Below are 22,741 nucleotides of genomic sequence, written 5' to 3' on the forward strand. Positions count from 1 at the left end.
TTTATTGAGTGCTTACTGTATGCAGAGCACTGTCTGACGTGCTGGGGAGAGTACAATACGTTCCCTGCCCATATCCTGAATGGTTGACAAACCCAGAACTACCAATGTCATCACTCCCATTTGCAGGAGTTCAATTTCCACTTTTCAAGGGGAAAAGGATAAAATAAAATCAAAAATTAACACCGGTGGCAAAATCGACATTGTCAACAGCTTCTGGAATCAAAAATTATAAGGTGCTCCTTGGCTCCAGGTTTCCTGTATTTAAACCAAGACCTACTTTCATTTTTATAAGTCATGAAGGAAAGTGCTGCATTGGCCAATTTAAAAAACCCATTTCTCCACAGAATGGACCCATGTGATTCATCAACACTGCCCTGAAGTATCTCTCTCAAAAGATGAGACTGTAGTACATTTTCTGGGCTCATTTAGTCCTTTGCCCTCTGTTGATACTGTTGACAAGGGAGCCACTTAATACCTACTGAGATCTGAACACCTGTTCACAGCAATTGAACTGACACCACCAATACATTCACATAAGCAACTGAAAAAACCTAGAGATATTAAAGGTGTTCAATCACCTACTAGGTTGGACTGGATTTAAGATTGTTATCCAAAAGTATAGTTTCCAGACACTTCAGGTCCTTTAATTTTAAAATCTCAGTTATTCCACAGTTTTTTCATACTCAGTGAACTTGTGTTTTCTTTATACCAAAAGAATTGCTCAATTAGATCAATTAACATAGGGTTAGCAAACATATTCTCAAAATTAATCCTTAGAAAAATCGAAGAGGTATAACTAGTGAGATGGTACTGCTGACCATATGAGTTATGCATTAATGCTCCATATATTCGCTCGGTATATTTCTGTAATAATGATTATCAAATAATGCCTACTGCAGTTGAACAAAAGCCCTCAGAATAATTATGCAAAAGTATTGCAATCCATTTAATATTTAGGGAAAATGCTTTTATGAGATATGTAACTCACTTGCTACAGCCTTCTTCCCACTGTTTTAATTGCTCTTTTACTGCTCTGTAGTTGGTCTGTAACATCTGCAGCCTTTCTTTGCGTTTTTCATGGGCTTCTCTTAGCTCATCATTTTCTTGGATCTGTATAAAACAAAAAGCCAAACACGAGACTTTGATAAAAGGCTGTAATACCATGTTTCAAATGGAAAATAACACGACAAATTCACAATTTTCAAGTGATGGCTATGTTACGCAAATATACTTGATTTAATTTAACCAATTTAAGCAAAAGAATGAGATTCTTTGTCATTAGACTTTCAGAATTGACTTGCTATTCCTCAAGACTACTTACCAAGTAAATGTGGCAACTCATTAAGTCTTTCATGCTGCTTAAACACTTTCGAGGATTTATTACCAAAGTTGTTAGATTATTTTCCCTAAAGGCAGTTAATAACAGAAAGACACAGAAAAGACTTTCTGGAATAGTTTTTCCTTCTTTTTTTCTTAAACAAGTCACTCGAAAACCGAGTAACTTAGTAGCAACATCAATAGTATTTATTGAGGACTTACTCTGTGCTTAGCATTGTACTAAGTGCTTGGGAGTGTCAAACGAAGTATGTAGGCATGATCCCTGCCCTCGAGGATCGCACAGTCTATTCGTAGAGGTAGTTATTATGGGAAAACCTGTCCCCAGTGTCCGAGAGCTCCTGTAATATTCCTCTCTGTAGCAAAAAACCTGAACCCCATGGTTGGCACCAGAATAACCATTTTGACTATGATCTCGACCTAACTTTGGGGACACCCAGAACCAAAGTGCAGCTCCACCAGTAACCCATCGGTGGGCAGACTCAATATAGGTTGAGTGATTTCATTATTTATTGCCTAGTGGGTGGTTGGGTAATGCCCGCCCCCTCACCCCCTCCCCGTTTGTGCTTTGACCTCTTTGCGGGACTCCTGCAACCTAGTCTCAACTGGTTTCAACCACCTTGAGGGGCATTCTTTTTTTCACAACCCCTAACTCCACAACTTCTGTTCTTCCGATGATCAGTAGCTTTTCCCCAACAGCAAGTCTTCCTCACATTTCACATGCCTAGCCTTTTATCTTACATCCAGCCTTCCGCATTATATCTTATCTGAATTGCTCACTTTTCAACCAACCCCTTCTGTACAACCGGCCTTCCACTTTACAGTCTATAGCCCCATTGGAATCATGTAGCACTTGGTGCCTATACCACCCCCTTTCTTGAACCTAACCCCCTTTACTGTCGAGATCACATTACCTCCAGTAACAGCAGTAACATTTATTGAGCACTATTTGGACTGGGGCACCATACTAAAACAGAAGTCCAGAATGATGAAATAACACATTTTCTGCCCACAAGTTATACTCTAACTTGCACTTTTAGGTAAAATCTCTATATTTACCTCTCAAACTTTCTAAAAGAAGTAATCTAATTCACAATTTAAAGATGGATTTTCCCCTCTAATTGAGCATAAGATGTACCTGGTTTTGAGACACATACGCAAAAAGGCAAAATCATATAGAATTTGTAGAGGCCATGCGTTAAGTCATTGTTAATATTAATCTTGACCATGGTCTTCCTCTTAGAATTCCAGGACTGTAGGCTGTGTTGGGCTGGGTCCAAGGTGAATCCATTGTGAACTGATTTACCCCGGCATACGCACCACCACTTAGTTTCAGGTGATTCAGATCAAAAGAGTCATGATGTGGTGACTCTGTTCTCCTTTATGCATATAGCAGTTTCACACGTATTAGCTTCTCCTGAACTGCTGGGAATGTGACTCCCAGCCATAAAATGGGGGCAACTGCTCCTGTGTGAAACCACCCACCTAATTTGTACAACATACCCAAGAAGGGAGGCTTGGGCTCATTTTCATTCTCATTGGGATCAAGATAGGGGATAGAGCAAGGGCCTGGGAGTCGGAAGGATCTGGGTTCTAATCCCAGCTCCACCACTTGTCTGCTGTGTGACCTTGGGCAAGTCACTTCACTTCTCTGTGCCTCAGTTACCGTATCTGTAAAATGGGGATTACGACTGTGAGTCCTATGTGAGACAGGGACTGCGTCCAACCCAATTACCTTGTATCTACCCCAGTGCTTAGTACAGTGCCTGGCACATATTAAGTGCTTAACAAATACCACAATTATTATTATTATTATTTAGAACCCATGGTCTGGAATGACCCTTAAAAAGACTGGGCAGAAGTTAGTATACAGTATGTCTATCTCTAAGGCACAGGGATATTCCAGCAACATGCATGAAGTGCTGGAGCTGAGACCTAAGATCAGGGAGTTTCAGCAGAAATTCATGTAGGAATCATATATTTAACCAGTAATTTGTTGCACTATAAAGCTGCATTTCCAGGCTTAATTACAAGAGATATAACATAACATGGTTCTATGAGTGAATTCAACACAGATTGGGACAGATAAAGAGATCTACTTAGACATGGAACAACTAAAATAATTGAACAATTTAAAACTGACAGTAAATATTGCTCATGATTGGAAATGATTCATAAGACAGTTTGACTTATTTCTGAGATTTAAGGAACTAAATCTACAACAGCAGGAGAACCATTAATGATACATACTAAGGGCCTACCCTGTGCAGAGCAATCGACTAAGCACTTGAAGACGTGATTTCTTTATTCATTGCTGTAACCTATCAAAGACTGAAAACAGTAACTATAATTTCTGTATTGTTGATCATCAAAATCCATGAAGAAGGCTGAGAGATTCAAATTTTATGTAAGATGTCAAGTAGAAGGTGAATCAAGTAGAAAACACAGTTTGGGTATGTTAGCAGAACACTAAGAGCAAAAACCCAAAAAGTGAAAAACAAAATGAATAACAGCAGCATCGTCAACCCAACTAGCTTCATCTTTTTGGAAGCAGCAGAAGAGGGCAAAAGCATCAGAGCAGAGCACATTTATGTAAGGATGGTTATTTCAGAAGGCAATGCAGCTTCACCAGATAGTCACTTCTACCTCTGGGCAGACTTAGAAGGCCCGATGAACCCAGCAATTGTTTAACTGTGAAATCACTCTTCCAACAGCCACCAGTCTGATGAGGAGAGAACTCTCCAAAATGAGTGCAGCCACATCTGACTCAATCGTCGTCATCATCGGTGGTATTAACTGAGCATTTACTAAGTGCTTGATGAGATAGCTTTTATTAAGCCATACCACTGCTAAATGTGATGCCATCCTTTCTAGGCAAAGACTCTTCTCACCATCAGAGTCCCCACAAGAAGACCTGCAAGATGCAAGTGGTACTTGTAGAAAGTGGAGGAGTGAAGGATGTAAATTGATGGTGTGTAATGATAGGCATTAAAAACTTAAAAGAATTATAATACAAATCCAGGTGTTTCACCGGTCAGGCAGTCAGGAGTAGGAGAACTACACTTCTTCACGAGCTTCCTCGCATGGCTCAGTGGAAAGAGCATGGGCTTGGGAGTCAGAGGCTATGGGTTCTAAATCCTGGCTCCGTCACTTGTCAGCTGTGTGATTTTGGACAAGTCACTTAATTCTCTGTGCCTCAATTACCTCATCCGTAAAATAGGAATTAAGACTGTAAGCCCCACGTGGGACAACCTGATCACCTTGTATCCACCCCCAGCGCTTAGAACAGTGCTTCGCACATAGTAAGTGCTTAACAAATGCCATCATTGTTATTCTTGATTAGGCCAGTGGAAGAACATAATTAAAGAAAAAAGCAGCTTAGAGTATTTATTGCACTCTACCTAGATCTGGTTTGTACACTACAGTGAAGTGCTAGACCCTACCAAAGCATTCGGTACTATCAGCAGATCTGGGCTCTGGGAATTATTAAGCAACTTTGGCTGCCCTGAAAAGTTCACCGACAATGGCATGGCTGGCCAGGTCATAGCCAGTACAACACTGGACACCAAGGGATTTGTAAACTAAGTAGCCATGACCTACTCCTGCTCCAAAGATATGACAAACATAAGCTCATATTAACTGAAGGTACATATTAACTAAAGGCACAACTCCTCCAAGAGGCCTTCCCTGACTAAACCCTCCTTTCCTCTTTGCCCACTCCCTTCTGCATCACCCTGACTGGCTCCCTTTATTCATCCCCCCTCCCAGTCCCACAACACTTATGTTCATATCTATAATTTATTTATACTGTCTCCCCCCTAGACTGTAAGCTCCTTGTGTCTGTTTATTGTTATATTGTACTCTCCCGAGTGCTTAGTATAGTGCTCTGCACATACTAAGCGCTCAATAAATACAATTGAATGAATTAATGAACTGCTTTTCAGGTACCAGATGAGAAAAATATTTTGGCTGCATCCAAGATCCAAGCAGTGATACCTTATTGATCACATATTGAAGATGAACATGCCTATCAACTCTGTTGTACTGTACTGTCCCAAGTGCTCAGGACACTGCTCTGCACAAGTGTCCAATACATACCACTGACTGATTGCTTTGGGTTTGCAGAGCTGATCTAAGCACTTGAGAGTACAATATGCAGAAAAATAAAGGGAATTAACGTCAAGTCCTCTATAATATTAAAAAACCCTACTTTTTTGTTATGTGCATATATGTAAATTTTTATATGGTCACACTCGTCACTTGATTTGCTTATTGATATGGATGTGACTATTACTTTTTCCGTCATTTGAAATGCAGTGTCATTTTTCTTGTGATGTGTCACTTTTGTTAAATAGTTGCCTTAACTAGCTGCTGGAGTTAGGCTCCTGAGGTCTCCATGGTATACAAAATATAGTGAATTAGAAAAACGGCATATAGGGCAGTTACAGTCATACTTGGAAAAATTCAAAATGGCTATTAATGGACAATAATAAACATTTTCTGCCTGCAAGAAACATTAATTCAATCATATTTATTGAGCACTTACTGTGTCCAAAGGACTGTACTAAGCACTTAGGCACATGATATGCCATCAACTGCTACCTTGTTGGTACAAGCTCTCATAATATCCCGCCTGGATTATTACATCAGCCTCCTCTCTGATTTCCCATTCTCCTGTCTCTCCCCACTCCAGTCCATTCTTCATTCTGCTGCCAGGATCATCTTTCTACAGAAACGCTCTAGGCATGTCACTCCCCTCCTCAAAACCCTCCAGTGGTTGCTCATCAACCTTCACATGAAACAAAAACTCCTCACTCTTGGTTTCAAAGGTCTCCATCACCTAGGCCCTTCCTACCTCACCTCCCTTCTCTCCTTCTACAGCCCGCCACCCCCCTCCCCGGGTACACTCTGCTCCTCTGCCGCTAACCCCTCCTCACGGTCCCTCGTTCCCACCTGTCCCACCGTCGACTCCTGGCCCACGTCCTACCACTGACATGGAATGCCCTCCCTCCTCACATCCCCCAAACTAACGGTCTTCCCCTCTTCAAAGACCTACTGAGAGCTCACCTCCTCCAGGAGGCCTTCCCAGATGTACCCCTCCCATTCCCTCTGCTCCTCTCCTCCCCATTCTCCCTTCTCCCTCCCTCTGCTCTTCCCCCTTCTCTTCCCCATAGTACTTGTGCATATTTGTATATATTATTTATTATTCTATTTTGTTAATGATGTGTATATACCTATGATTCTATTTATCTTGATGATACTGATGCCAGACTAGTTTTGTTTTGTTGTCTGTCTTCCCCATTTAGACTGTGCGCCCACTGTTGGGCAGGGATTGTCTCTGTTGCTGAATTGTACATTCCAAGGGCTTAGTACAGTGCTTTGCACATGGTAAGCTCTCAATAAATACGATTGAATGAATGAATCAAGTTGCTCTTTGGTAATGGTGAGACTGCATCCATGTGTTTGCGTGTCTGAGAAATACTCTTGCACATTATTTTTAATGGTATTTGTTAAGCACTTACTATGTGCCAGGCACTGAACTAAGCACAGGAGTAGATACAAGATGATTTATTTGTAATTTATTTATGTTTATGTCTGTCTTCCCCTCTCAACTGTAAGCTTGTTGTGGGCAGGGAATGTGTCTGTTACATTGTACTCTCCCAAGCGTTTAGTACAGTGCTCTGCAGACGGTAAGTGCTCAATAAATATGATTGAATGAATGAATGAATATTAGGTACAGCTTCTACCCAACAATGAAAGAGGACTGAAGATTAAAAGGCTTCAGGCAATCCTTTGGTAGGCTTCTCTCATCTTAGGGGGGGCAACTGAGTCATCGCTTGGCTGCCTTGGGTGGGAAGTGGGGATCCTGCTCCTGATAGGTAGACTCAGGGCACAGGGACATCTTTGAGGACATCCTCAATCTCTGTTTTCTCTAGGATCGCCATAGAGCTGGATGCCTCACCAGTTGACTCTTCTAATTGGGTGGGTGGTATGCATGTGGACTCTTTTGCTCTTCCAATTCACTGTTTGTCAGGGAAGAGGAGTGGGCTAAATCCCCGGAGGATGGGGCTTCTGCCTTGTGGTGCAAAGACCCAGAAGTGGTACCCCATAAACAGATGGGAGATCATCAAGACAATCAAATCCTTGAGAGGATTCCGCAATGGGTGGCCCTAAACCCAATATCCCCACTGCTACTGGCAGCCTCTTGTCACAGATGAATCAGGTAGTGAGTGGGTCCGAGAGAACCAGGACAATAGGCTTACCTCAACCAGAGTTTTTCTGGCTGATTGTGGTGCACCTGATCCCAGCCCAGGAAAGCAGAGCAGTACATTAGACTTCCGCAGTCTGGAGCAATTCTTGCAATGCTTGCACTGTTTCATCTGAGTATCTTAGCAAGCATTAATCCATATGCTAAGACTTTTCCTGGCTGCAGATTTAGCAGTCCAAGCCACTGCAGCTACAAACAGGCGGGGGAAACTGCCAGGGCAGCAAAAGAGTTGCCCTGCATTTTCTAGGCAGACTACTCATTTTCAGGAAAGGAAAAAAAAATCCAGAAGGGTCCTTCTTTCCTTTGGGACCTTCCCCTCAAATGTCCTTAGCCCTCAGACTCATCCTCCAATACCACAGGGAGTGGAGATTTTCCTCAGGAGAAAAGCTGGGAAGAAGGTGGTAGTTTGCGAAAACAATTCTTCCGTATGGGGAAAAAAAGGTTATGGTTTTGCCTTTGAAAAGGCAGGAGGGCTACTCTCAAGAAAAGCAGTCTGCTTCTTTAAGGAGGTGGAAAAGGAAAAGTTTTTCTAGTTTTGTGAGTTCCTCTACTAATCTCCATTCAGAAAAAAGGCCTGAGATGGCTCTTGCCTCCCTTGCTCATGGCTATCTAGGATGGCCCCATCTTCCTCCCGACTTTCCCATCACTGTAAGACAACACCAGCATCCACCCCTCCCGAACCGATAACATTAGCATTACCTTTTACTCAATTATCCCTCATTCAACTCGCACATTCAGTCTGTCACTAAATCCTGTTGGTTCTACTTTCACAGTAACTCTAGAAACTGCCTCTCTGCTCCATCCAAACTGCTACCACACTGATTCAACCACTTATCCTATGCCACTCTGACTAGTGCATCAGCCTCCTCACTGACTTCCCTTCCACTTATCTCTCTCCTCTCCAGTCTGTACCTCAATCCACTACCCGGATCATTTGCTAAAATCCAATCAGTCCACTTCTCCCCATCCCCCAAAACCCTCTGATGGTTGCCCATCCATGTCCACATCCAACAGAAACTCTTTGCCATTCATGGCCTAGTGGAAAGCACAAAGGCCTGGGAGTCAGGGGACCTGGTTTCTAATTCCGGCTGTGTCACTGGCCTGTGTGACCTTGGGCAAGTCACTTAACTTCTCTGAGTCTCAGTTTCTTCAGGAGAGAAGGGGGAGTAACTAATATTAGAACCCAGGACCTTCAGACTCCCAGGCCCGTACTCTATCCAATAGGCCAGGCTGCTTCCCTTGGCTACGTGTTAAGCACTGTTCTAAGTGCTGGTGAAGAAAGGGATGATCAGGTTGGCCCCAGTCCTTGACAATCAATCAATCAATATTGAGTGCTATGTGCAGAGCACTGTACCAAGCACTCGGGAGAGAGCGTAATACAACAGAATTAGCAGACACATTCTCTGCCCTTAACGAACTGACAGTCTAGAGGGGGAGATAGACATTAATACAGATAATTTATAATATATAATTTAAAGATATATACATAAGTGCTGTGCATAAACGACACACTCAGGGCTCACAATCTAAGTACGAGGGAGAACAGGTACTGAATCTCAATTTTACAGATGAGGGAACTGAGGCACAGAGAAGATAAGTGACTTTCCCAGGGTTACACACAGCAGGCATATGGCAGGACCAGGATTAGAACATAGTTCCTCTGACTGCCACACCCGAGCTGACTCCCAGATCCGGGCTCTTTCCACTAAGCCCCTGAAGGGCAGGGATTGAGTTTTGCTATTCCTTGATTATACTCTTTCCTGGCACTTAGTATATAGTGCTTTGCCCACAGAAGATGGGCAAATAAATTCCACTGAATCAACGAATTATATTTACTTGCCATCAACGAATTATATTTACTTGCCACAAGCTATATAATTTGTCACTTGAGGTTATCTGTAAAAGAACTAAATGAAAATGGGTGCCAGTTAATTTTCCATTTTGATAAGCATATTTCATTTGAACGGATATCCTCGAAACAGGCTCATAGAACTGGAATCATTCATTTTGCTTGTAATTCTATGTCCTAGAAATTCAGAAACTCATTTTTTTTCCTATTGAAACATTACCCAAATCAACTGCATTTTTCTTCTGTCATATCTTGAAGTTTCATTATTGTGTGCTAAGAAATATTATCATGTGATTTATTGCGATGAAAAAAATCTTAAAAATCTTAATTTAGAACACTGCAACAACTCAATTTGAGGATAACATGTAAATGCAGTGCATGTTTATTATAGAACAAATTTATCTGTGCAAGGTTACTGGTAAAAATATCTTTTAACGCTCACCTTTAGCTGTAGTGTCTTCTCTAAGTTTTCAATCTTCCGTTCGGCTATTTTAAGCTTCTTTAGCTCCTCTGAGTCTCTAAAAGTGCTCTTTGGGGACAAAGACCTTGAACGTTTCACAGGTGGTTCCTCGAGAATAAAACAAGGACATGGTTGAACTAGTTGGAACACTGGATTATGAAAGACATGCAAAATTAAAGAACAAGTAATTTTGAATACTAATAATGAATTATAAAAAAAAAACCTGCTTGGAATACCAGAGAAATAACAAGCAGAATTACCACAGTGCTACCGCTAAAGGTTTCTCTGTGACTCGTTAATGAGAATATTCATTTACATTTACATTGTTTCTTTCAGAATAATGATGTCCCATTAGGGAAGACTAAAGGGTTATAGACTCAGAAATGCAAGAAACCTCATTACAAAGGAGGGGATAGAGGCTGGTCTAATTGCTCTATAAGGGTCCAAGGTTACACTTGATAGGACAACCAGAAACAAGAGGGAAAGGATTTTTTTCCCTTTGAAATAGTTGAACACACTGTGAAGTTGAAGGAACAATATGCTTGAGGAATATAAATACAACAGACAGTAGATCTTATACCATAATGACCATATGGTCATTAACTATAATGTGGCTAACTAGAGACAAGAATATGTGTTTATATTATGTGCAGCTTCATACAGCAATCTGGAGAAGGAATATGTGAAATTAACACGATTAAGCTGGGCAGCATTTGGTTCATACTTACTGCATGTCCTTATGAGAGAGAGAGAAAAAAGAGGAAAGTTTTGCTCAGGCAAGTGACCCTCATTTTTTTTTTAAGTTTCACTAAGAATAATGCTGCATCTGACAATAGTTTCACATCATCTAATGATCAACATTTTTCAATGTTTGTCACATGGAATGTAGTCAAAATAGACACCTATAATGCTAGATTTTGGTTTTCACTATAGTTTTCATTGATTTATATGGACTATGTTAGTTCTTTTTAATCACGTAAACTGCTCAAAATTATAAAATATCTGAACAAAATTAGAGTTTTTCTTGGAAAAATGGTTATGACTTAAAATATGCAAGATTGAAATGCCAAGCACATATCCTAAAGATTCTTGCTCTACAAATAGGATAAAAATGTTCCAAACTAAAAAAGGAATCATTATAAACATTTAACCCATTTGACTGGTATACAGGGAAAGAAAAATTCCACCAATTTGACAGTAATATGAGTGTATACAAATACAATCAATGAATGCTTTATTTTAAATGAAAATGTTTTTCAGTAGCATGTGTAAAGCAGAATATAAATTCATAATCCAAAATGCTATATTATTTGCATTGGGGCTGTCAGATCTTTTTTAATGATAGGCTGTGTTGATAGGGAATTTTAAACCCTGTCAAATACGGATTTTTTTTAAAACAAATTTACATAGCATATCATTTACACTTGCAATCAATAGCTTAGTAATCCTTCCAAAAGATAGGGGAACATTTCCAACCTAAGCAATACTTACTAATTTGCCTTAAATATGTACTAGAGAGAACCTAATGATGTTAAAATTATTTTAAACTATTTTTCATCCATATTAATAAAATCTGTATTATAGATTGTTTTACAGCGGGCAAATTACTCTTAAAATAACTGTATTGCCAATCTTAGTTTAGAATATTGGGTTAACAACCCAATCTTTACTAGCTGAATTGCCTGTGTCATAAAACATCAGAATTTACACAATTTCTCAGATTTTTTTTTCTTTTTTCTTTTAAAAGTTTCATTATAAAACCTTTTGTCATATTAATACATTCCCATTTTAGGGTTGGATGGGCATAGTATAGATAGATCATAATGAGAATGCATTTCAAGAATCCAAAAAGAAATGAATCTTTAAGTAGTTTCATTCAATTGAGAATCTGTTATTCAGTATTCAATAAGGTAAAACATTCTACTCCCAACATCTGTTCTAACAGGGCATTGGCAGACAATTCCAATATCCTGCATGCTGGTTTCCAGAATTAAAAACAGAATTTTGTTGCCCTTACCATTCTTGTCTGAGACCTCAGACATCCCCCTCCTCAAAACTTTCCTAAAAGCCCCACCTCTTCCACAAAACCTTCCCTGATAAACTCTGAACACTTAATGATATTTTCATTCTATCAGTGGTATTTATTGAGTCCTTACTGGGTGCGGAACACTGTATTAAGTAAGCACTTAGTAAGTAAGCACTTGGGAAAGTGCAATAGAGTATTTATTTATTTATACACATCCTCTATAGATGTATATTCAATTATACAATCAATTTTAAAAAAAAATTAAATGGTATTTGTTAAGCACTTACTCTAGTGCCGGGCACTGTACTTAGCACTGGGGTACATAGATGCGAGCTAATCAGGTTGGACACTATGTCCCACATGGGGCTCACAATCTGAATTCCCATTTTACTGATGAGATAACAGGCACAGAAAAATTGAGTCACTTGCCCAGGGTCACACAGCAGACAAATTCATTCATTCATTCAATAGTATTTATTGAGGGCTTACTATGTGCAGAGCACTGTACTAAGTGCTTGGAATATACAATTCGGCAACAAAATGGCAGAGCAGGAATTAGTACCCAGGTCCTTCTGACTCCCAGGCCAATTTTCTTCTTAGAATTATTTATTCTGATTGGTTCTGACATTTTATCCTATCTAATCCACGTTCTTCTCAACTCTTCCACTCTATATAATTAATTTTGTTCTTTTCTCTCCATCGGATTGTGAACCCTGGGTACGTGGGTTGTTTTCTGCTATACTTTCATAAATGATTAGGAGTGCTGTGCACTCAGTAGATGCTCAGTAAATACCACTAACTGGTAAATAAATAAAATAAATGAATAAATTATTATTATAATAATAATAATTATAAATAAATAAAGCTACCTCATGTCTTCTTTCAGACTTCAGAACGATCCTATTCAGAAAGTCTCTGCTACAGGTACCATGCTCTGAGAGTTGAAGATTTGCTCTTTTTAATTTCTCCTCTAAATGCCTAATTTCAGATTTCTGGGCTGCTATTAAGCATTCTAGGTGAGTTAAAGATGAATGCTTGAAATCCTGGAGAAATAGAGTAGATTTGTCAAATTATATAAGGAATAAATCAAGAACATTCAGAACAGTGGATCATTTTATAAACTCATCTTACAAATAGCCCATGTCATAAAACTGTGTCATTAAACAAATTTCTTCAATTTCAAATTTAGGGTATTTTTGCCCAAACAACCTAGGTATATGTTTTCATTAAAAACAAAACACAGATTTGCAGACACTCAAAAATCAAATGCAAAACACATTTATACAATCTAGGCCTAGGCACAAAAATGCTTAGAAAAAGTAACTACAGTTAAAATTCTGGATTTCAAAGACCAGTATTTCTAGATAAACACTAGTCACAGTGCTGCTTTTCATGAACCACTTGCTACAAACCCAGTATTTAAACAATCATTACCGTATTTTCCTTACCTCTAAAAAGTACCTGTTACAGCAATGTTTTCTCCACAGCCAAGTTGTACTCAGTGTATATCCAGTTCTTCTTTAATGTAGGAGTTGTGTTCTTACAAAATCCCATGTTTGGGTCACATCTCCTCCCAGAGGCCTTCCCTGATTAAGTCCCCTTTTCCCTGACTCCCTCTCCCTTGTGAGTCATCTATACACTTGTGTCAGTACCCTTCAGACACTTGGTATTCAACCCATCCTCAATATATATAAGCTCACTGTGGGCAGGGAATGTATCTGTTCACTGTTATACTGTACTCTCCCAAGTGTTTAAGTAAGTGCTCAATAAATACGTTTGAATGAATGAATATAGTAATAATGATAGCATTTGTTAAGTGCTTACTATGTGCCAAGCACTGTTCTAAGCACTGGGTATGCCACTCTGCCACTCTCTCCATCTTCAAAGACTTATTAAGGTTACATCTCCTCCAAGAGACCTTCTCCAATTAGCCCTTCATATTTCTATGTGTCAAGCACTGGTCTAAGCATTGTGGTAGATGGAAATTCATCAGGTTCAACACAGTCCCTGTCCCTCATGGGGCTCACAGTCTACGTAGAAGGGAGAACATAGCATGGCTTAGTGGCAAGAGCATGGGCTTGGGAGTCAGAGGTGGTGAGTTCTAATCCCAGCTCTGCCACTTGCCTGCTGTGTGACCTTGGGCAAGTCACTTAACTTCTGTGTGCCTCAGTTACTTCATCTGTAAAATGGGGATTGAGACTGAGTCCCACGTGGGACAACCTGATTAGCTTGTATTTACTCCAGTGCTTAGAGTAGCGCTAGCCACATAGTAAGCGCTTAACAAATACCATATTTATTATTATTATAATATACATGCACAAAACTTTTATTTTGACACCATGTTACACTGAATCCAGAGAGGCTCACATTTTCAGCCTAACAGTATTCAAGTCAAAACACAGAGTAAAAACATATGTCGCAGCAAACTGAGTGCACACTATTATGACAAATATACCTATTTTGGCTGCATCAATAAATGAATATTTATCGATCAATGTACTAAACGCTTGGGAGGGCAAAATAGAATTGGCAGACCCGATCCCTTTCTTCAAGGAGCTTAAAATCTAGCAGGAAAGACAGACAATAAAACAATTTGCTGAGGAAGAAAGAAAGAAAATAAAATTCTCTGGATGGATGAGTGCATAAGTGATCGGTATGTCGAAAGCACTACATGGTTGTCAGTACATACACGTGTGCTTGGCACAAGAAAAAGCACTGGGGTAATCATTGTGGAACTAAGACTGAAGGGTGAGGAGAAATTAATGGGGCATGATTTTCATGGAGAGGAAGTGATGTCAGAAGGGCTTTGAAGATGGAGGAAGCTATGGTTTAGCAGATTTAAATCAGGAGGGTGTTTCAGTTAGGAGCAAGGCCAGAGACAGGATGTGGGCAAGGGGTTGGTGGCGAGATTGAAGAGGTCACGGTACAGTGAGTAGGTTGTTATTAGAGGAGCAAAGTGAGCATGCTGGGTTGTGGTACGAAATCAGTGAGGTAAGGGAGGAGGGGGAGAGGAGATTGAGTTTAAGCTGATGGTGAGTTTCAGTTTAGTGCAGGGATGGTTGGGCAACCACTGGAGGTTCTTGGGGAATGGGCAAACATAGACTGAATAGCTTTGTATAAAAATGTTCCAGGCAGCAGAGAGTAGTAGGGAGTGAAGTGAAAGCAGGAAGAGGAGTGGGAACTGGGGTTTAATGGGAAAAGAGAGTGGATAAAGCCCTCACCAGAAAGTTATCATGTGCCACCCCTTTCCACCTGCTTTTTAGTCCCAGAAGCCCAGAGCCAGAGGGCCCTTGAGGGGCTGTCTGGTCCAACCCTTTGCCCCTAGGGCAGATGGATGACCAACCTTCCTCAGACAGTCAGGGTTTAGACCAGCCTTAAGGGGCAGTACTGATAGTCTGCAAGAAGGTGGAGAGGCAGACGCTGTGGGCTAGAGGTCCCTGATTGAAGCTATCATTCTCTACCTGTGCTTCCTGGTAGAGGAGCAGGGTGGCTGTTAAGCCCTTGAGCTCTGGATGCAAGTGGTCTTTGATCCAGCAGTAGACAAAAGGGTTGTAGTAGGTACTGTTCAAGGAGAATAAGTGAAAGGCAAAATACTGGGCATTTTGGGGCTTGATGCCCAAGCTGGAGCTGACCACATAATAATAATAATTATAACAAGTGTATTTGTTAAATGTTCTATGTGCCAAGGACTGTAGTAGGCATTGGGGTAGATAAAAGTTAATCAGGTCGGATGCAGTCCCCGCTCCATATGGGGCTCACAGTCTAAGTAGGAGGGAGAACAGATACTGAACCACCATTTTACAGATGAGGAAACTGAGGAACAGAGAAGAAGAATGACTTACCCTAGTGGTGAAACCGGGATCAGAATTCAGGTTGTCTGACTCCCAAGCCCATGCTCTTCCCACTAGGACAGACTGCTTCTCACAGCACCGCATAGCAATCAATCAGTAATATTTATTCAGCACTGACTGTGTGCAGAGCACTTGGGAGAGTACCATATAACAGGATTGGTAGATACGTTCCCTGCCCAAAATGAATCGAGGGGGAATCAAGAGATGGTGAACACAGCCACTGCCAGATGTGGTAGGTTTCAAATTACAACAGTAGGAAATCTGGCAAAATCTTGCTGGGCAGGAAAATGGTTGGATAATATCTAGGACTATCAGAATCTAGCAAGCGCTGCATGACACATTTAAGATCATTAAAACCAATGCTCTTGCTATGCCTAGATTAATCTTTCTCCATGCATGTACGCAGTGATTAGAGTGAAGAGAAATATCAATAGACTATTTCATTCCATTTAAAATTAAAATCTCACTGTTGAAAAGAAAAAAAATGTCATCTTATACTTCTAATATCACTACAGGCAAGTGACTTTGATAAAAGATTCTACTATTTGTAAATGAAATGTTCCTAAGGACCAAAGTTGAATTGTATTTTATTTTGTGTGTGTGTGTGTTATTTGATGTCAGTATTCATTCATTCAATCATATTTACTGAGTGCTTACTGTGTGCAGAGCACTGTACTAAGTGCTTGGGAGAGTACAATATAATAATAGACACACTTCCTGCCCATAACACGCTTACAGTCTAGAGGTGGGGGAAGACAGACATTAATGTAAATAAATTACATATATGTACATAAGTGCTGTGGGGCCGGGGGCAGGGGGAGAATAAAGGGAGCAAATCAGGGTGATGCAGAAGGGAGCAGGAGAAGAGGAAAGGGCGGGCTTATTCAGGGAAGGCCTCTTGGAGGAGATGTGCCTTCAATAAGGTTTTGAAGAAGGCATCATTCAATTCAAAATCTGAACTGTATTTTTGGGGGGCAAATATTCCAAAATTCTATCCTTAATCACAGTGAGATTATTTTCTGTTTATATAATCTTCTGTGCACTTCCTCTTCCCCACTCTATGTTCTGATCTTATCAAATACTCTGTCGATATGAATTTCAGGCCGCTATTAATGTGTGTGTGTAGCTCATTAGCATTATTATAAAACCATCTCATTGTACCTATCACTCCACTAGTTTTTATATTCCCTGAGGGCAGTTATCATGTCTACCAAATCTATCGTGCTGTACTTTCCCACGTGTTCAGTACAGTGCTCTTCGCCAGCTAGCACTCAATAATCAATCAGTGGTATATACTGAGTGTGTACTGTGTGTAGAGTATTGAACTAAGCCCTTGGGAGAGTAGAGTATGACAGAGTTGGTAGACATGATCCCTGCCCTCACAATCTAGTTTATAATCTAGTGGGGGAGACAAACACTGGAGTCTGTCTAGTGGGGTGAGAATCAAGTGCTTAAGGGGTACAGATCTAAGTGCATAGGAGATACAGAGGGAAGGATGAATAAGGTGGGGAAATGAGGGGTTAGTCAGGTAAGGCCTCTTGGAGGAACTATGATTTTAGTAGGGCTTTGAAAATAGGAAAAGGAGTGGACTGTCAGATATAATGGGTGGGAGCCTGCTCATGTTTCCTAGATGTTAACATTGATGCTTGGAAAAATGACCATACTATCTTTCTCCAATACCTAATGGCCTAATATTATGGTGGGGTGCAAGGTGGGGTGATGGGGAGGAATGTCTCCCCCATCTCTTTGGGCAAACAGCCCTTAGGAACCAGATGAGGGCCAAGAGTGAGCTGAAACTTCCAAGATGGCAGCAATTCACCTTTCAAGTGGGCTCTCGACACAGCAAGACACGGCAGGCACAGGCTCTGTGATCTATTGGAAAAGCAAGCATGGCATCCTGGGTGGTGTGGGGAGTGGAACCCAGTTTTGCCGTGACCCCTATGTGAGGTAAGACAGCCTCCTTTTCGCCACAGGCTGGGTGAAAGAGCCCTTTATTACTGGGGCCTACTGGGGATCGCTACCGCATGGCAATAGCCAAGATAGATATAGGAAGGTCCATCTTGAGCAGCCCATGGTATCATGCAGCAGACTGTTGCCTCGGCCTTGTGGCACAAGAGAATGGGTTCTGGTCCAGGTCCCACTACTACCCAGTCCTTTGTTTTCCCTTCTTTTCTACTGAATACCTTTTGCGCCATTTTTCTTATTATTAATAATGATAATAATAACAGCAATAATAATGTGTGGCATTTATTAAGTACTTGCTATGTGCCAAGCACTATACTAAGCGCTGGGGTAGATACAAGATAATCAGGTCAGACAGACCCTGTCCCACATGGGACTCAATCTAAGTGGGCGGAAGAACGGATATTGAATCCCCATTTAAGAGATGAAGAAGCTGGGGCACAGAGAAGTTAAGTGAATTACTCAAGGTCACAGAGCAAACAATTGAAGCAGCATGGCCTAGTGGAAAGAGTCGGGGGCTAAGAGTCAGAAGGACCTGGGTTCTAATCTTGGTTCCACCACTCATGTCTAGATTGTAAATTCATTATGGGCAGGGACTGTGTTTGCTAATTCCATTGTATTGTACTCTCCCGAACACTTAGTACAGTGCTCTGCATGTAATACGCACTCAATAATTGTCACTGATCGACTGATCTGCTGTGTGACTGTGGGGTAACCACTTCTCTGTGCCTGGACACACTGACTGTGTCCAACCTGATTAGCATGTATTTACTCCAGCACTTAGTATAGTGCCTGGCACACAGTAAGCCCTTAACAAATACCATTTAAAAAGTAAAAAAGGGGGGCAGAGCCAGCATTAGAACCAAGGTCCCTTGATTCCTAGGACTGTGCTCTCTCAACTAGCCCACAAAGCACTTTCAATTAAGGATGCACAGGATAAAGGAAAAGATGGTACACTCTAGACTGTAAAGTCGTTGTGGGCAGGGAATGTGTCTACCAACTCTGTTGCATTGTACACTCCTCAGAAATTGGTACAGTGCTCTACAGTAAGTGCTCAATAAATACTATTGACTGATGTTATCATCCAATGTTGCAATATATCTGCAGCTCTATTAAAATATTTGGAATGAGAGATTCAAATTATTAGCTCAAATAAAACACAGAGATTTTCTGTACGTTTCACTTATGTGTGCCTCATCCTTCCCTGCAATTTCCAAAAATATTCAAAAGTTGGCTTTATGTAGGAAATTGTGACCATTCTGGTACAGGAAAGACATTGCAAGAATTGACAGGATGATAAAGGCGAAATCATTAGCTGTCAATACTATCCATTTAGGTATTTTGTTTCAGCGTAGTCTACTGGAAAGAGCACAGGTGAGTTGGGAAAACTGGGTTTTAATCCCAGCAGATGCAGGATAATTCCTCTTACCCAGAAACTCCCTTTTCTGGGTCAGGCCAGTGGAAGCATATATAAAAAAGAAAAATAGCCTACCCAATTTGCTGCCTTCCTGTTGCCTACAATTCGGTATACTTTTGCGGAGTGAATCTCTCACTACTGACATACAACACATTTGCATTTAGAAGGTGTTCAGTAATGGAAGTGTCCGTCGCAGATAGTGAGAGAGGAAGAGAAATACAATGAAAATATTTGGAGTGAACATGCTGAAAGCATGTGAACTTCACACTTTATTCCCTTTTCACCAGGTGGCGTGGAGCAGGGGAAACACACAGCCCAATTAACACCCCCTAGCGTGGGCTAAGGCAAGTGGAAGAAAATGTAGGTTGCAGAAAAAAAACAAACCCAGAGCAAGGTGTTTTATACTGCTTGCGGCCCTCATGTGATTCAGGTAGCACACAATTAGACAAGTCCTCTAGTAATGTGTCTGGAATGATTCTGGTGAGAATCATTCTGGGAAAAGGAAGCAGTCCTTTGCCCTAGAGATTTCCAATAGGTCCCATAACACCAAAGAGAAAACAAGGGGAGATAGGTAGGGCAGGGGACCGTGACTGCTAATTCTGTCAAGTTGCACTCTCCCAAGCGCTTAGTACCATGCTCTGCATATAGTAAGGGCTCGATAAATATCACTGATTGATAGGCACAAGGGGACATGGTCATTGTGGTTTCCAGCTTAAGCTAATAAATCCCTTTAGCAGCCTGGAAACTCTCTACCTCAATCGTCAATCGTGCCACCAACCTCTCTCCCTGGAACGCCCTCCCTTTTCATATCCAACTAAACCCACTAACTTAGCCCCTAAGCCCACTTTTCCTCTTCTCCCACCCCCTTCTGCATCGCTCTGACCTGCTCTCTTAATTCAGCCCCCTTCCCAGCACCACAGCAGTAAGGTGCATATCTGTAATTGTATTCATATTAATGTCTGTCTCCCTCTCTAAACTGTAAGCTTGCTCTGGGTAGGGAATGTATCTGTTATACTCTCCCAGGTGCTTAGTACAGTGCTCCGCACACAGTAAGCATTCAATAAATGTGACAGACTGACTCGGCAACATATTCTGACATCCCAGTATATCAATTTGGGAAATGGGTTGCAGGGGGGATTCCCCGATCAACAATGCTGCGTGGAAGAGGACATGAAAATTATGAAGCAGGTATCAAGGCACCCAGCTTCATCAGTAAACCTCAGTTTTACGTCTTCGTGCCAGTCCTAACAGGGTTCCCTGGAGATTAGGGACTCCTCATTGCTCTGAGAAGAAAGAGTAGAAGAACAGGGGCTTGCCCAGGAGTTTCAAACAACATAAATTTACATTTTAAATTAAGATTGTTTTAATGGTTTGCTCTTCTCAGAACTCAGGACTCACACACACACACAAAGACACACACAAACTTAACTCCCATTCTCTCCTGGACCCCCTCCAATCTGGCTTCCATCCCCTCCACTCTACCGAGACTGCTCTCTCTAAGGTCACCCAAGACCTCCTTCTTGCCAAATCCAATGGCTCCTACTCCATTCTAATCCTCCCTGACCTCTCTGCTGCCTTTGACACTGTCAACCATCCCCTCCTCCTCCACACCTTATCTCACCTTGGCTTCACGGACTTCGTCCTCTCCTGGTTCTCCTCTTATCTCTCTGGCCGGTCATTCTCGGTCTCCTTCGCAGGCGCCTCCTCCCCCTCCCATCCTTTAACTGTTGGAGTTCCTCAAAGGTCAGTTCTTGGCCCTCTTCTGTTCTCCATTTACACTCACTCCCTTGGTGAACTCATTCGCTCTTACGGCTTTGACTACCATCTCTACGCAGATGACACACAGATCTACATCTCTGCCCCTGTCCTCTCCCCCTCCCTTCAGGCTCGCATCTCCTCCTGCCTCCAGGATGTCTCCACCTGGATGTCGGCCACCACCTCAAACTCAACATGAGCAAGACTGAGCTCCTCATCTTCCCTCCCAAGCCCGGTCCTCTCCCAGACTTCCCTATCACCGTGGATGGTATGACCATCCTTCCCGTCTGTCAGGCCCGCAGTCTCAGTGTCATCTTTGACTCGTCTCTCTCGTTCACCCCACATATCCGATCCGTTACCGAGACCTGCCGGTTTCACCTTTACAATATCGCCAAGATCTGCCCTTTCCTCTCCACCCAAACGGCTACCTTACTGCTACAGGCTCTTGTTATATCCCGGCTAGACTACTGTGTCAGCCTTCTCTCTGATCTCCCTTCCTCCTCTCTCACCCCGCTCCAGTCTATTCTTCACTCCGCTGCCCGGCTCATCTTCCTGCAGAAACGATCTGGGCATGTCACTCCCCTTCTTAAACACCTCCAGTGGTTGCCTATGAACCTCCGCTCCAAACAAAAACTCCTCACTCGAGGCTTCAAAGCTCTCCATCACCTTGCCCCTTCCTACCTCTCCTCCCTTCTCTCTTTCTACTGCCCACCCCGCACGCTCTGCTCCTCTGCCACCCACCTCCTCACCGTCCCTCGGTCTCACCTATCCCGCTGTCGACCCCTGGGCCACGTCCTCCCATGGTTCTGGAATGCCCTCCCTCCTCATCTCCGACAATCTAATTCTCTTCCCCTCTTCAAATCCCTGCTTAAAGCTCACCTCCTCCAAGAGGCCTTCCCAGACTGAGCTCCCCGCTTTTTCCCTCTGCTCCCTCTACCCCCCCTTTACCTCTCCGCAGCTAAACCCTCTTCTCCCCGCTTTCCCTCTCCTGTCCCACCCCCTCAGCACTGTACTCGTCCGCTCAACTGTATATATCTTTATCACCCTATTTATTTTGTTTATTTTGTTTAATGAGATGTACATCACCCTGATTCTATTTAGTTGCCATTGTTTTTATGAGATGTTCTTCCCCTTGACTCTATTTATTGCCACTGTTCTTGTCTGCCTGTCTGCCCCGATTAGACCATAAGCCCGTCTAAGGGCAGGGACTGTCTCTATCTGTTGCCAACTTGTACCTTCCAAGCACTTAGTACAGTGCTCTGCACATAATAAGCGCTCAATAAATTCTATTGAATGAATGAATGAAAAACACAACTTAAATAAACATGGAAGCTTTCTGTGTGTGTTGGCTGGGGCAGGGGGCAGAGGAGGTGATCATTAAGTGGGCTTACTATATGCCAAGCACTGTACTAAGGGCTGGGGTAGATAGAAGATGACCAGGTCAGACAGTCCCTGTCCCGCCTGGGCTTCTCAGTCTAAGTGAGAGAGCAGATATTGTATCCCCTTTCTACAGATGAAGAAACTGAGGCACAGAGAAATTTAAATGACTTGCCCAAGGTCACACAGCAGGCAAGTGGTGGAGCTGGGGTTTAGAACGCAAGTCTCCTAACTACTAGAACCATGCTCTTTCTATTATGCCAATACCCATTTTGAATGCGATTTTCATTTGTCCTAAAAAAAAAGAGTGCTTACATGCATTTCCAAAGGAGTCTCAAGTACACAGAAGTGACTTGAAGAATGAATAACAGTAACAAATTGAATTCCTATGGCACTCTTGTTTTTCCAAAACATTTTCCCAATTCATATCATTGTGATCTC

General features: G+C 41.9%; 1 protein-coding gene across 1 annotated transcript in view; it reads right to left on the minus strand.

Moving 5' to 3' along the window:
* The window catches only part of CNTLN (centlein), a 215,630-nt gene that overhangs the window by 92,694 nt on the left and 100,195 nt on the right, over positions 1-22,741 (minus strand). Inside the window, exons 10-12 of the mRNA XM_039910751.1 lie at positions 12,808-12,981; positions 9,895-10,020; positions 989-1,110 (exon numbers count right to left, since the gene is read on the minus strand). Of these exons, the coding sequence (XP_039766685.1) occupies positions 989-1,110; positions 9,895-10,020; positions 12,808-12,981 (422 nt within the window). The remainder of the gene's footprint in view (positions 1-988; positions 1,111-9,894; positions 10,021-12,807; positions 12,982-22,741) is intronic.

The sequence above is a fragment of the Ornithorhynchus anatinus genome, chromosome X5 (assembly GCF_004115215.2).
Source record: "Ornithorhynchus anatinus isolate Pmale09 chromosome X5, mOrnAna1.pri.v4, whole genome shotgun sequence".
Taxonomy (NCBI): domain Eukaryota; kingdom Metazoa; phylum Chordata; class Mammalia; order Monotremata; family Ornithorhynchidae; genus Ornithorhynchus; species Ornithorhynchus anatinus.